Below are 12,583 nucleotides of genomic sequence, written 5' to 3'. Positions count from 1 at the left end.
CAGAGCCACTCAGGATAAAAGAAAAATCTTTTAGGATAGGATAGGATAGGAAGCTTTATTTCACCACGGAGGCCCAAATCAACAAAGTTGTTCTTCCTTGGGGCCGTGGATTTGGATTTGAGACGAATGTTGGAAGTTTTTCCAAAGAACTGATACGCCTAAATCTTCATGAAACTGCAAAAGCATTTCCAAGCCTGTCTAAATTTTATAGGGTCATGTGCGATTTTTGTGCCCAAACCATTTTTTGTACCTGCTTTAGAAAAGCCATAAAGCAAGAGACGCTAATAGTAATATCCTATCATTATTGCCACCATTCTATTAAAATCTAAATAAAATTGAAAAATCAAGTTTTTGGGAAAAAAATTATGTGCTCTCTTCTCCTGAAGAAATCAGCAGTGCTTGCAAGTTGTCATCAGACCCCCGCTGTAATTTTTGCATACCCTGGATTCCCTCAATCCCATCCACCAAAGTAAATCACACAGCGCATGCGTTATTGACTCATTTCGGAATCACGCAGTGTCACAATCCACATCCGCATTGTGTGTAGTAATGTGTCGGGACAAAGCAAAACAAAAAGTGAAAATATATTGTGTTTTATCGAATTATAAACATACTTCAGCTCTTTAGAATTCGATATTTATAATTATGTAACAATCGCCTTGCAAAGAAGGTAAGGTGCAGGTCGTGCTAGCTGTTTAAATTACGACTGTTGTGTTAAGCTTACCGTCTTGCGCTTTGGAAAATGGCTAACAACAACACAAGCAGGCAGACGACACCCAGGTCAAGACGAAAACGATCACAGCCGGCTGTTTACAACTACAATGGTGTACATAATTCATACGAGGACAAGGATAATGATTTTGTTTGGTATGTCTATTTTATGTTTGTCAAGATTATAATAATATCATTTCAAGACTTGTTTGTTATTGAAGCAGCCTTTGATTTTTGAAGATGATGAACAGTTCAACAGAGATGATGTCGATCATCATTCAGAATCAGATCTGGTGATGATTGAATTGATTACACTGGATTTCAGAGAAGAACGGCATGTCTCTTGCTCAGATTGACGCGAGCGCCCTGTTAATGAGTGACATACGTGGAGCTTTGCATGTTTGTGTTCACTTCAACTTTAGTTTAGGCGCCAATCTGCGCTGACCAGCAATTTGACACCTGTCCTAAGCTAAGCCTAACTAAGACTCAGTAAGAGTACAATGGAGTAAGACCTAATGAAATCAGCCAATCCATGCATGCATGAATCAGATTATCGGTTTGTTGCTATAGCCTATGTCTATGCTATTCATTGTCAGACAATTGATTCAGCCAATCAGAACCCCACTTCCGTGACCGTGTTTACGCTCGGCATGCTCTCACAATGTAAACAAGTGCCGTTCTTCTCTGACAAAAACTGTAAATTTATGCAATTTGCATTTAATATAATGAATTTTGCATGTTACTCGACATGCTTGGGAACGTCTAGAGTCTAGACAGTTAAGTACATATGTATAATGTTTTGCAGGTTTCCTTTATTTTACAAAGTAAGCAAACATGTACATGTACTGCTAAGTGCTAACTGTCCAGTGGCGTGGATATTATTTTGCACAAGGTCCTATCTATCTGTTTGATCGCATATCGCACGCATATATGCGATGGTTTATTCTTAGTCAGTGGGAGTGGTCTAGTTCGTAGACACATTTCTGATTGGACAATCGCATGATTTTGGGTGCCGTCTATCAGGCCGTAGACGACCCCACGTCATGAATGTGTCTTGATAATCCGTAACACGCGTGTAGAGGTGCGCGTATGTATCGCGCTGGATGCGTAGATTAGTGCGGAATACATGTACGCGAACGCGCTAGCAGTACGCGCAACAGAATACGTAAAGTTGTAAACAAGTTTCGTTCATTTTATAATGAGGGAGTTTTTATGACGGTAACTTAGTTTTTGCTTTAAAAATTGTTTACAGTTATTAAAATAATATTTAACTTCAGGACTAAGAATGAGAATAAGCGATAGGAATTTTTATTTTGCCTATCCTCTACCTATGATAGGCGACAGGCAGGTCAATATTTTTATCGTAGTGGATACCGCCGCGCCGGCATCCACTACTCAAAATATTGGACCTGCCTGTAAATATCACACGGTAGAGGATAGGCAAAATAAAAATTCCTATCGCTTATTCTCTAAATAATCTACATGTATCTACTATCCACGACCATACTTGTAACAATGACATGATAGTTTATACTGTGTCTGTGATAGTGAGAAATATCCCAACGCCGCATCCTTTATGGGCAGTGTCCGAAATAAGGAAAATATGGAGGTTGTCCCGAGGATAACTAAAGCATAAATTCTTCTTGTCCTCAAAACATTTTGGTTGTCCCCATAAATGTGTCATATTTTTTAGTGTAAAAAATCAAATTTGTTTGATGTCTGGAAAATCTGTCGCCATTCTGATCCCCCGGGTTCTGATCGTGCAGATCTCAAGCACTGCTACCATTGGGTAACTCAATGAAATGGTTAAAACAGAACTGGACATGCTGAACAGTGGACATCTCATACTATGTGCTAGCAGTGGTCTTTAGATCTCTCGTAAGGTTACACGAAGAAACGTATAAAAAACGTATAAAAGACGTATAAAGTTATTCTCTAAAACCGCGTTTTCTCAGCAATCAAATATCGCAGTGAGTCAAATGTTGGTGCATGGATGTATCTTAACATTATTTTTGTGTGTTTATACAAATTTTTAGAATCCGTTTGAAAATCCTTCGTTTAAATCATTTTTATGCACCATGTTCACAAGATCAAAAACACGTTCCATGCAGTTTTTTTCAAATATTCGCTCCGTATAAAACCACGCCGAGTGACTGTTTTCTCCTTTTTTGTATTGTAGTACTACAAATCGACCAAAGAAATAATGTTGCCATGGGGAAGAACCAAATACAGTACCGATTAAATTTTATTAGCCAGTTTTTGGGAACAATTTTCGAGAATCTTGTACCACAAAACACTGTTATAAATGTTACATTATCGATATCTGGATTGTGGAACGTTAATTTTGATTTCTAACTGCCTACATTATTTCTCAAAAGTCAGCCAATCCATGCATGCATGATTATCGGTTTGTTGCTATAGCCTACATGTATGTCTATGCTATTCATTGTCAGACAATTGATTCAGCCAATCAGAACCCCACTTCCGTGACCGTGTTTACGCTCGGCATGCTCTCACAATGTAAACAAGTCCCGTTCTTGGTACGTGTTCGAGTCCCTATGTGGTCCATTCCATCTATTTTATTTTATTTTTCTCTCACTTTTTTCTTTTTTCTTGTTCGTTTCAAGAAACTTTTTTGATTTGTCCTTGAAATCGATTGCAAAAGGGGGTAATTTGTACTTGTGGTACTCCGGTCCTATGCGTCCCCCCCTGCCAGGGAGTGACCCCACCGGGCCTCGCCTTTGTTGATAAACAGTGATGTCAAGTGGTCTATAGTAATCGGCCTGTTGTAGTTCACAGTATTCAGTGGAATAAACGAATTGGAGTCGACATTAATGTGGTCATGCATGTTAGTGATTGAGCGCCAAATAAACTTGTTCTGCATAAAATGTTGTCAAGTAGGCCTATAGGAAACGAATGCCTTGGTTATCGATTGGTAAAGCATTCTTCAATCTTCGGATGATTGATGTGTAGGGGTGCTCATGATAGATGGAGACGATGGGGTCAAAAACTAGGTTGAAAATGTTATTTTATCGTGCCGCCAGTCCATGTCATGTCATTATTGTACTTTGATAGAGGACGCCGGGAGAGGACGGGAGTAAAAAAGTGTTATAAACACAAGGAAAAGCGAGGTTATCGGAAATATTCAATCATTCTCATGATCATACACGATACAAAATAAAAATATACGTGGGGGGAGTCTCCCTGGTTCGAGTTATATGGGGATGTGCCACGGTTTTATGGTACCTTTTCAGCGATTTTGGTATATGGGTGGGTTTTGCATTGGACCAATATTTAAATGATAAATCCTTGACGCTGCTTAACCCTAAAGGGTTTTTTTTATTAAGTTAATAGCTATGAAGATGATCATTAGTTCAAACTGCTCAAGAAATTTGAGCATTTTATCACAATTAGTTTGTCCGTAGCACTCGTTTGAATGTTCCTTCAATACTGCTATACACACACATGGGGGTCAACGACCTTTTATCATGTACAATCCAATGGTGGCATCCAAATGAGCGTTCTGATGAGCGTTATGGACAAACTACTTCTGCTAAAAAGCTCAAATTTCTCGAGCAGATCAAACTTCGGTACCGTATCTTCAAAGATATACACTGGAAACTCCAAATTTCTTAAATTGAAAAAATCGTCCTTCTTTTAATACCCTGGTTGAATGGGGAATTAGGTGTGGCTGACAATAGAACACACTCAAAAGAAGGACCAAAACAAGCTCAAATTAAGACCAAAATAGGCTGAAAGTTGGATGAATGTACTTGAATGTTGGATCAGTCAATACAGTCACAATAGGAAGAAGTACTTCACTCAAGTGGGCACTCAAGTGAAGTGGATTCAGTAAATTTGGCTTGAATTGGTCTTACTTTGAGCTAGTTTTTGAGTGGTTCAGCTTATTTTGGTCTTACTTTTGAGTGTTTTGGTCCAACTTTTGAGTGTTTTTTATTGTCAGCCAATGCTAATTCCCCATTCAAGCTGGAAGATTAAAAGAAGGACGATTTTTCCAATTTAAGACACTGTGTGTTAGCAGTGATACAATGTAAACATTAAGATACCGAAAGGAGAGAAATTTGCGTAAAATCTAAAAAAGCGCCCTCACGCTCAATTTTGTCCCAAAATGGCAATCAAAATTAGGTATCTTTAGCTCATTTACATATATTTAGACACCAAAATCATAGCAATATGCCAGAAAATGAGTACTATGAAGGATTTTGTACTCAAATCCACTCCTTCACAAAGATAAGGTACATGTATGGTGACACAAGAGGGTGCTGCACACTTTTTTCTCAGACCCCCTGCCAAAAATGTTGTCATTTCATGCTGAGATAGGTTATAAAAAAAAAAAAAAAACTGTTTAGAAAATAAAACAAAGTATGAGTCATCTATAGCCCACTCCTACTTAAACTTACTGAAACCATCACGATCTTTCACTACATGTTTCAGGACTCACTCATTGTCCAACTTAGTGAAGAGTAGTTCCGTTTAAAAAATCTCAGTATGATATTTAAGGTCCGTTAAACCTGGTCAACAGCATCATCCCCCAATTTTTCTCATTGTTGATGAGTTTTTCAGGGTCAGAATTTCGTTTCACAGTGGGTATCATTTGATTCTCGCAATTCAACTTCTGTGTAAACTACAAATGTTTACAAATCCGTTTACGAGAATCTTTGAGAATTGATTCTCTGATTCACGCCAAAATTCTGATCCTGGTTTTGAATCAAATTTTTCTCATTATCATCATACAATTTTAATAACGCTTCAAATTGATGTATTTCCGAAGAAATCTTGAAAAATCCACCTTGTTAAAGGCCGGCTACCACTGCGATATATTACACAACAGGAGTTTTGGGTACGGTAGTCATACATGTACATGTACAATGTAGAATGAAATCGGGATAAATTTGGAAGACTTCACCCCAGTACCAATTCGTCCCCCCAAAAACATCGAAATTGTCAAACTATAGATGGCACTATAATGATATAAAACAAAAAACAAATATAGGGGCCAAATAAATAAGAAAATATGACCTATATTGTCAAGCATGATATTATTATTTTATTTTATTTTATTAGATCTTATTTTGCCTGGGGAACAAACTCAGTGGTCCATACTGATTTCCAGTCTGGCCCAGGGGTCAAACAAAATACATCAAATGATCAAAATACAAATGAAATACATGATACAAAAGAATTACATACCATGGATTTAACAAATAACATCATATATGAACACATACCTGCCAACTACTCCGATTTTCGCGGAGTTACTCCGATTTGAACCCGAGTTTTAAACCCCCGAAAATCGGAGTACTCCGATTTTCAGAAAGAAAAAAAAAATTTCTTTTCCAAAGTTTTCGGCGACTTTGGAGAACCACTGGACCTATTCTGAAGTGCTAGGATCATTCACAGTTAATTTGAAAACAATTGGAAAAAATTACAAAAAATTACAGTTTGTTATCTTAATATGCAAACCACTAACTAATGTTTACCTCTTCATCTAGCACATATTATAAAATGCATGGAAAACCAATGCATGTATAATATTGTGATAGATGAAGAGGTAAACATTAGTTAGTGGTTTCCATATTATAAGATAGCAAACTGCAATTTTTTTGTAATGTTTTCCAATTTTTTGTTTTCAAATCATCTGTGAATGATCCTAGCACTTCAGAATATCTAGTGTTTCTCCAAAGTCAACAAAACTTTGACATGTTTTTGTTGAATGTTTTTTTTTCTGAATTTTTAAAAGCACATTTTCTGTGTGAAGGAAGCATATTTTTCAAACTTATCAAAACAGGTCCCAGAATGTTTTATCACATTTTTTTCAAAGGTTGTAGTCATCAAATATGTGTTGAAATTGTTGCTAGATATGGAGTATAAATCCCTCCTCAAAGTGTATAAAAGCCTAGGGCTTCATTTTCACCTTGTTGTTTTTCTATCAAATGTGTCTAATGTGAAGGGGCTTATAAGGGTTTTTACAGTGTAGAAACCCCTGACCCCCCCGTCAGAAGCGATACTACCGGCGCTTCGCGCCCTACGTTCGCCATGTACTCTGTTTTCTAGGTTTTCAATGTTGGCAGGTATGTGAACACCCCAAGGAAGCACCCGGGAAAATGTAACGTTTATTTGATGAAATACGGTACCGGTAAGCTTTTTTTCATGGATATATACATGTACATGTATCTAAACCCTGTACTGAAAAATGTCATAAAAAGAGGATGCTAGGATCACAAAATACACCTTTAAATTTGTACACAAGGTGACATTTCATTCTTTTATATCCTGTATGCATGATTAAATTATCAAGAAATGGTACCGGTATATAACTTATTAATTTATTGGTGCGACAATTTTACACAATTTGGTAAGTCACATTTGGTGACGCAATGTGCGTCTTTGCATACATGTATGACGGCCAAATGATGCACCATTCCTTGGGGTTGTATAGTATTTTTTATTTTTTTATTTCGGGTACCCGGGTACCCGCCCGGAAAATGAACAGGTACCCGGGCACAAAATTACCCGAAAATCCCAACCCAAATACTCGGCGTGATCGGCATTGTTTCCGAATTTCCATTGCTTTATATGGTGTCATGCTTTACTGATTCTGATGCGTTTTGAGATAGCTCCACGTTCTATCCTCAATGATCAATCCATCATCGGTTATCATTTGCCTGGATTGATGAAAGACTTTTCGGTCAAGCGATGGTTAACGCTTAACTTAATGAGCCTTGCAAGGATATATTAATATCGCAACTAACAACTATTGACGACTTAGTTGGCTGTCGCCCAAGCCTAGTGTCCCATAATATGTTAGAATTTTTTACAGTTCAACATATTTTTTGAGTCATAAAGATAGTGATAGGCTGTATAAGGGTGTAGTTGCAAACAGCTTAGGGTACGGTTCCAGCTTATTTGATGCAGCTTGTTGTTCCGAGTAATTTGACACCAATTTTATTGAAATCGGCCAAAAATTGAGCCAGTGCCTGCCAAATAACGACACACAAGGGGGGGGGCAGATTTGACCTTTATTTTCTAGGGGATTTTTAAGGGAATTTTATCACATTAAGGGCTGGGGTATGAACGTTTGGACAGTATTTATTTTGGGACATTAGAGCACATCAGACATATCGAATTGCATTCTGAATACGAAGAATGTCATTCTGATATCAAATATTTTTGATTTTTGAAATTCGCAATTTAATACACATTTTATGGCAAATCATTAAAATTGATATTTTGATATTTAACAGTACTTGAAGTAAACTTTATAAATCTGATGATTTATACTTAAAGTGTATGTAGGTGGGATAAAAAGCCGACGATCAATTGAAAATGTTGACCTTTCAGTATTGAAGATATGGATTTTTTTCCCAAAACACCAAACAAAAAATAAGGTCTTTTGGGAAAAATCCATATCTTCAAAATGAAAGGTCAAAATTTTCAATTGACCGTCGGCTTTTCCTCCCTGCTACATACACTTTAAGAATATATCATTAGATTTATATAATTTACATGTACTTCGAGGACTGCTATATATCAAAAATTTGAAAAATATCAAATTTTTATAATTTGTCATAAAATTTTATTATTGTGATTTTCAAAAATGAAAATTATTTGATATCAGAAAGACATGCTTCAGATTCAGAATGCAATTCGATAGGTCTGAGGTGCTCTCATGTCCCACAAAAAATACTGTCAAAACGCAATAAACGCTCATTTTAGATCCCTTAAGGATTATGCATTTTTGGTACCGTATCTATATGTACATAGTTTTAGGTCCAGGAAGGTCAATTTATGCACTTTGTGTCAAATGAAACTTTTTAGTGTCCTTAAAATTAACGGTTTTGGGTTAAATTAGGCTGTGAGGGCGCTTTACCTTTTACCAAGTTCATATACCCTTAAAATCATCTGTTTTAGAGCTATCACATCTGTAAAATCCATTAAATCTACCCGTCTAAAGTTAGATTAGCCCGTCTTAAAGACGGGTAGACGTATGGCTGGCTAAGACCTTGGGTACCGTACAAAATGTACATTGTGAAACACACTGTTCATTGTGTTCCAATAGAGTTCATGTGCTCCTCTCCCCCCTCCTCCCCCTTCCACCTTGACTGCTCGCAAGTTGAGAAGCCACAAAATGTATTGTTCATATTTTACAGATTTAGTGGTATTATTTAGCTTTCAAATGAGACCAAAACCATGACATTATCTTTTTGTTTAGCGGAGGTGTGATGAATTGAATTTGAAATTGGTCTCAGGCTTTAATTTACACATGGTGAAACTCTTGAAGCTGGGCATTGAACTGCCTTATAAAGGCCTATTCAGTGATTTGCTCATCCGGAGGATTGTAAAAGTATTAAAAGATTTTGCCACTTTTTTAAAACTAGTGTCAATTATTATATGTGCTAACATAGCCTGCTAGTGGTTCAGCAGCTGAAAGCCCAGGTATTTAAGACAAAATAAGACATTTTACATGAATCTGTTTCAATTTCTGAATTCGAGAGAGAAAGTACAGAAATTGGGCTTCAACTTTGTCAACAATGTACAGTGTAGCAATGCCTCTTGTATTTATCTGCACTAAGTCTTGGCATTTGAAATGCAATTTGGCAATGTCTGATTAGTCATTGCATTTATTTCCTATTTGCCTGTAAACATGTTCTTGAGTAGTATACAATGTGCAATCAAGTTTTTTACAAAATTTCTAACAGTTTGCAGTTTAATACTGATTCTCAGAAAAATTTTACCACTTTTGAATGAAGTTTAGAGGGTTCGACCGGATTTATGCAAGCCAAGTATAGATTGATCCGCAAAAAACTGCCAAACAAACCTGGGCCAATGGATTTGCCTTCACTAGCTGGAAACCTTCCCAGCTGGCCCAAAGGGCCAGCTGGATTTATACAAAGGGCCAGCTGATTATTTAGAGAATAAACGATAGGAATTTTTATTTTGACTATCCTCTACCGTGTGATAGACAACAGGCAGGTCCAATATTTTGAGAAGTGGATGCCAGCGCTAAAATACGATAAAAATATTTGACCTGCCTGTCGTCGATCATAGGTAGAGGATAGTCAAAATAAAAATTCCTATCGTTTATTCTCATTCTTAGTCAGTTTAATATTATTCTAATAACTGTAAACTATTTTTTAAAAAGCAAAAGTTAAGTTACCGTCATAAAAATTCCCCTTTTTCTAAAATGAACAAAACTTGTTTACAACTTCACATCTTTTGTTGTGCGTACTGCTAAGCGTGTGCGACTACTCCCCACGGCGTCTCACGCATACAACGCGATATATACGCAAGCACCTCTATGAGCGTGTTACGCGTTATCAACACTCATGATGACGTGGGGTCCTCTACCGCCTGATAGACGACACCCAAAATCATGCGATTGTCCAATCAGATTATGTGTCTACGTAAAGACCACTCCCACTGACTAAGAATGCTCCTTACATGTGTCTTGGCCCAACAAGTATGCTGCATTTGGATTTGAACTATTCATGTGAGTCCAGATTTTTCATTTTCAGCCTTTAAAAGTTGACCTGAAATGATCTATGAGCTCCATATGACCATGGATATACCACCAATACACGAAGGCACCCCTATATGCAGCTCTCACTCAAGTTTGGTTGCAATATAGAATTTAAACTCTTTATGAAAAATGAGACAATTTTAACCAAAATGTGGATGGACATTGTTATCGGACACACAGACGACTTGTGATGTCGTACGGTCTTTTCCTTTGGATGACCTAAAAAGTAAAATCTTTCTAAAAATGTGCAATGTACGTAGATACTCATACATGCAAGCCAAAAAAATAAAAGAGAAAGATCAGTTTCTTTATAGATTGTGTATGGCCATACAGTAGATAAACATTTAATAATCATAAATGACACTTAATTTGTTGGATTCCCCCTGGTTTCTGCAGGTCTTCAGAAGTTAGCTAAGTACTGCAGGAAACAGGTAGTTATACATGACGCCAAAATGCTTCCTGTATGAGTGCACCCTTACCCTGGCACTTTGCCTGTGTAGTTGATTCCCAGGCGGGAGGGGGGATCTGACAGTCATAACTCAATATGCTAGTAGCTTTAGGTATGTCCGTTTGTTTTGACATGTATGTATTTGACAGGTTTACTACACTTGTAGAGATGTTTTTATGAGAATCAAGGGCTCAGAAATAAAACCTTTTTGTCACTTTAAAGCATATGTACATTGTACATGTATGTACAATACATGGTAGATTCATATTTTTTGTGCTACCAAATGGCCCGAGCTCCATTTGTGTTAGGCTGAATGGTTTGGTGGCCGGGTCATCTGAAGATTTATAATTAGGATCAAACATGATACTGTACCAATTAACAACAAAATTGTACTAACATGTTATGGAGTTGAAATTACAAAATACAGTAATGACATTGGAACATGACTTTTCTTTAATATAAATTAATTTAACACAGTTAATTAGTGTTAGATATTCGTGATGACCCAGTGTGTATTCATCTTGCTCAAAAGGAAGCCACTTGATGTACCAGTCATATCTGAATCATGAAAATAATAATCATACATGTAGCATGATCTGTTTTCTCTTCTTATATCTTTCAGCCCGATATGTTTTGATATAATTGATGAAGCGCATATGACTAAATGTGGGCACAGTTTCTGGTAAGTTTGCAAGAGGTCATGTTTTTTGAGGTGGGACCCAATTGTGTCACATCTTGCAATTTGTCAAAAATCAACTCCTTTTTTGTATTTCTGATTATATTTCAAAAAGTTTTCACCCAAACTGGTAAAAGTATACATTTTTAGAAAGCATATATTGTCATGATTGCAAATCTGTAAAGTTTGAATGGATATACAGGGTGTACCAAAAAATATACAGGGTGATTCCATTGAAAATACCGAAAAAATTAAATTTCTTTACCGCTCCAATATTTCTACATAGTATATTAAATTGGAAAATGAACTTGATATTTGGAATGTACACAGTTAGTCCTTTCATTAAATGTATAGTTTGCAATATATTTGTTAAGCCCATTGTGTTATACAGGGTGTGAAAAAAAGTTGTAAATTAATTTTTTTAATTTATGTAAAATTTCCCTAAGTGCTATTAAATTTGGAAGATATATTCAAAATAGTTTACAGAATTGCTATAATATCAAATTTATCCAATTCCTATATAGGGTGTTCCAAAAATCAATATTCGGTGAATAATTAGTAACAAAGGTACATGTACAATACATGAACAATTAGCCTACATCAATTACTATTTAACAATAACCAGAGATCAATATGTCATCAGATTAAATCCTTTGACTGTAACAATCTCCTTTTAGAAGATTTTTTCATATTTCAAAGATAAAACAATATTGAAATTTATTTCATATGCATGCATGCAAAATTAAAGCCCATTGTATTGTATGACCCACATTCCACTGCATTAATTAAAAGCTTGTTAAATCCTTAATTACTAAGTTCATTAAGATTAATTAACTAGGCAATTATAGTTATAGAAAGTTAAAAAATAAGATTAACATTATGCAAAATGCATTTTTACTTCTACTAGGCAACAAAGTGCATAAATTTTATTAATGAACATCAACTTCCCATTGGAATTACACAGAGCTCCTCCGCCGGCTCCTCCACTTCCGCACCACCCCTGACTAATTAACTTAATTAAGCTGTTGCAATTAATTAATACATTTGTTTAATTGTATTTGTTTTTAATTCATTAGATTAATAATTTATCTTCAAAATAAGACCAAAACCATTTGTTCATGATGAATTTTAGCAAAAATATAGGAATAAGTAGACAAAATGATTTAGCAAAATGTGACAGCACCACCTTTTTAGGGTCCCAGTATAA

General features: G+C 36.1%; 1 protein-coding gene across 2 annotated transcripts in view; it reads left to right on the top strand.

The window, feature by feature from the left end:
* Positions 1 to 515: 515 nt before the first annotated feature.
* LOC140165751 (E3 ubiquitin-protein ligase COP1-like) overlaps positions 516 to 12,583 on the top strand; it is a 33,552-nt gene continuing 21,484 nt past the window's right edge. For both annotated transcript variants that reach the window (XM_072189072.1, XM_072189071.1), the window contains exons 1-2: positions 516 to 867; positions 11,323 to 11,382. In XM_072189072.1, coding sequence (XP_072045173.1) covers positions 743 to 867; positions 11,323 to 11,382 — 185 coding nt within the window. In that variant the 5' untranslated portion in view covers positions 516 to 742. The remainder of the gene's footprint in view (positions 868 to 11,322; positions 11,383 to 12,583) is intronic.

This window comes from Amphiura filiformis, chromosome 12 (genome assembly GCF_039555335.1).
Source record: "Amphiura filiformis chromosome 12, Afil_fr2py, whole genome shotgun sequence".
In the NCBI taxonomy this organism is placed as follows: domain Eukaryota; kingdom Metazoa; phylum Echinodermata; class Ophiuroidea; order Amphilepidida; family Amphiuridae; genus Amphiura; species Amphiura filiformis.
The sequence above is the reverse complement of the archived record's forward strand: the minus strand, read 5'-3'. Positions and strand labels throughout refer to the sequence as shown.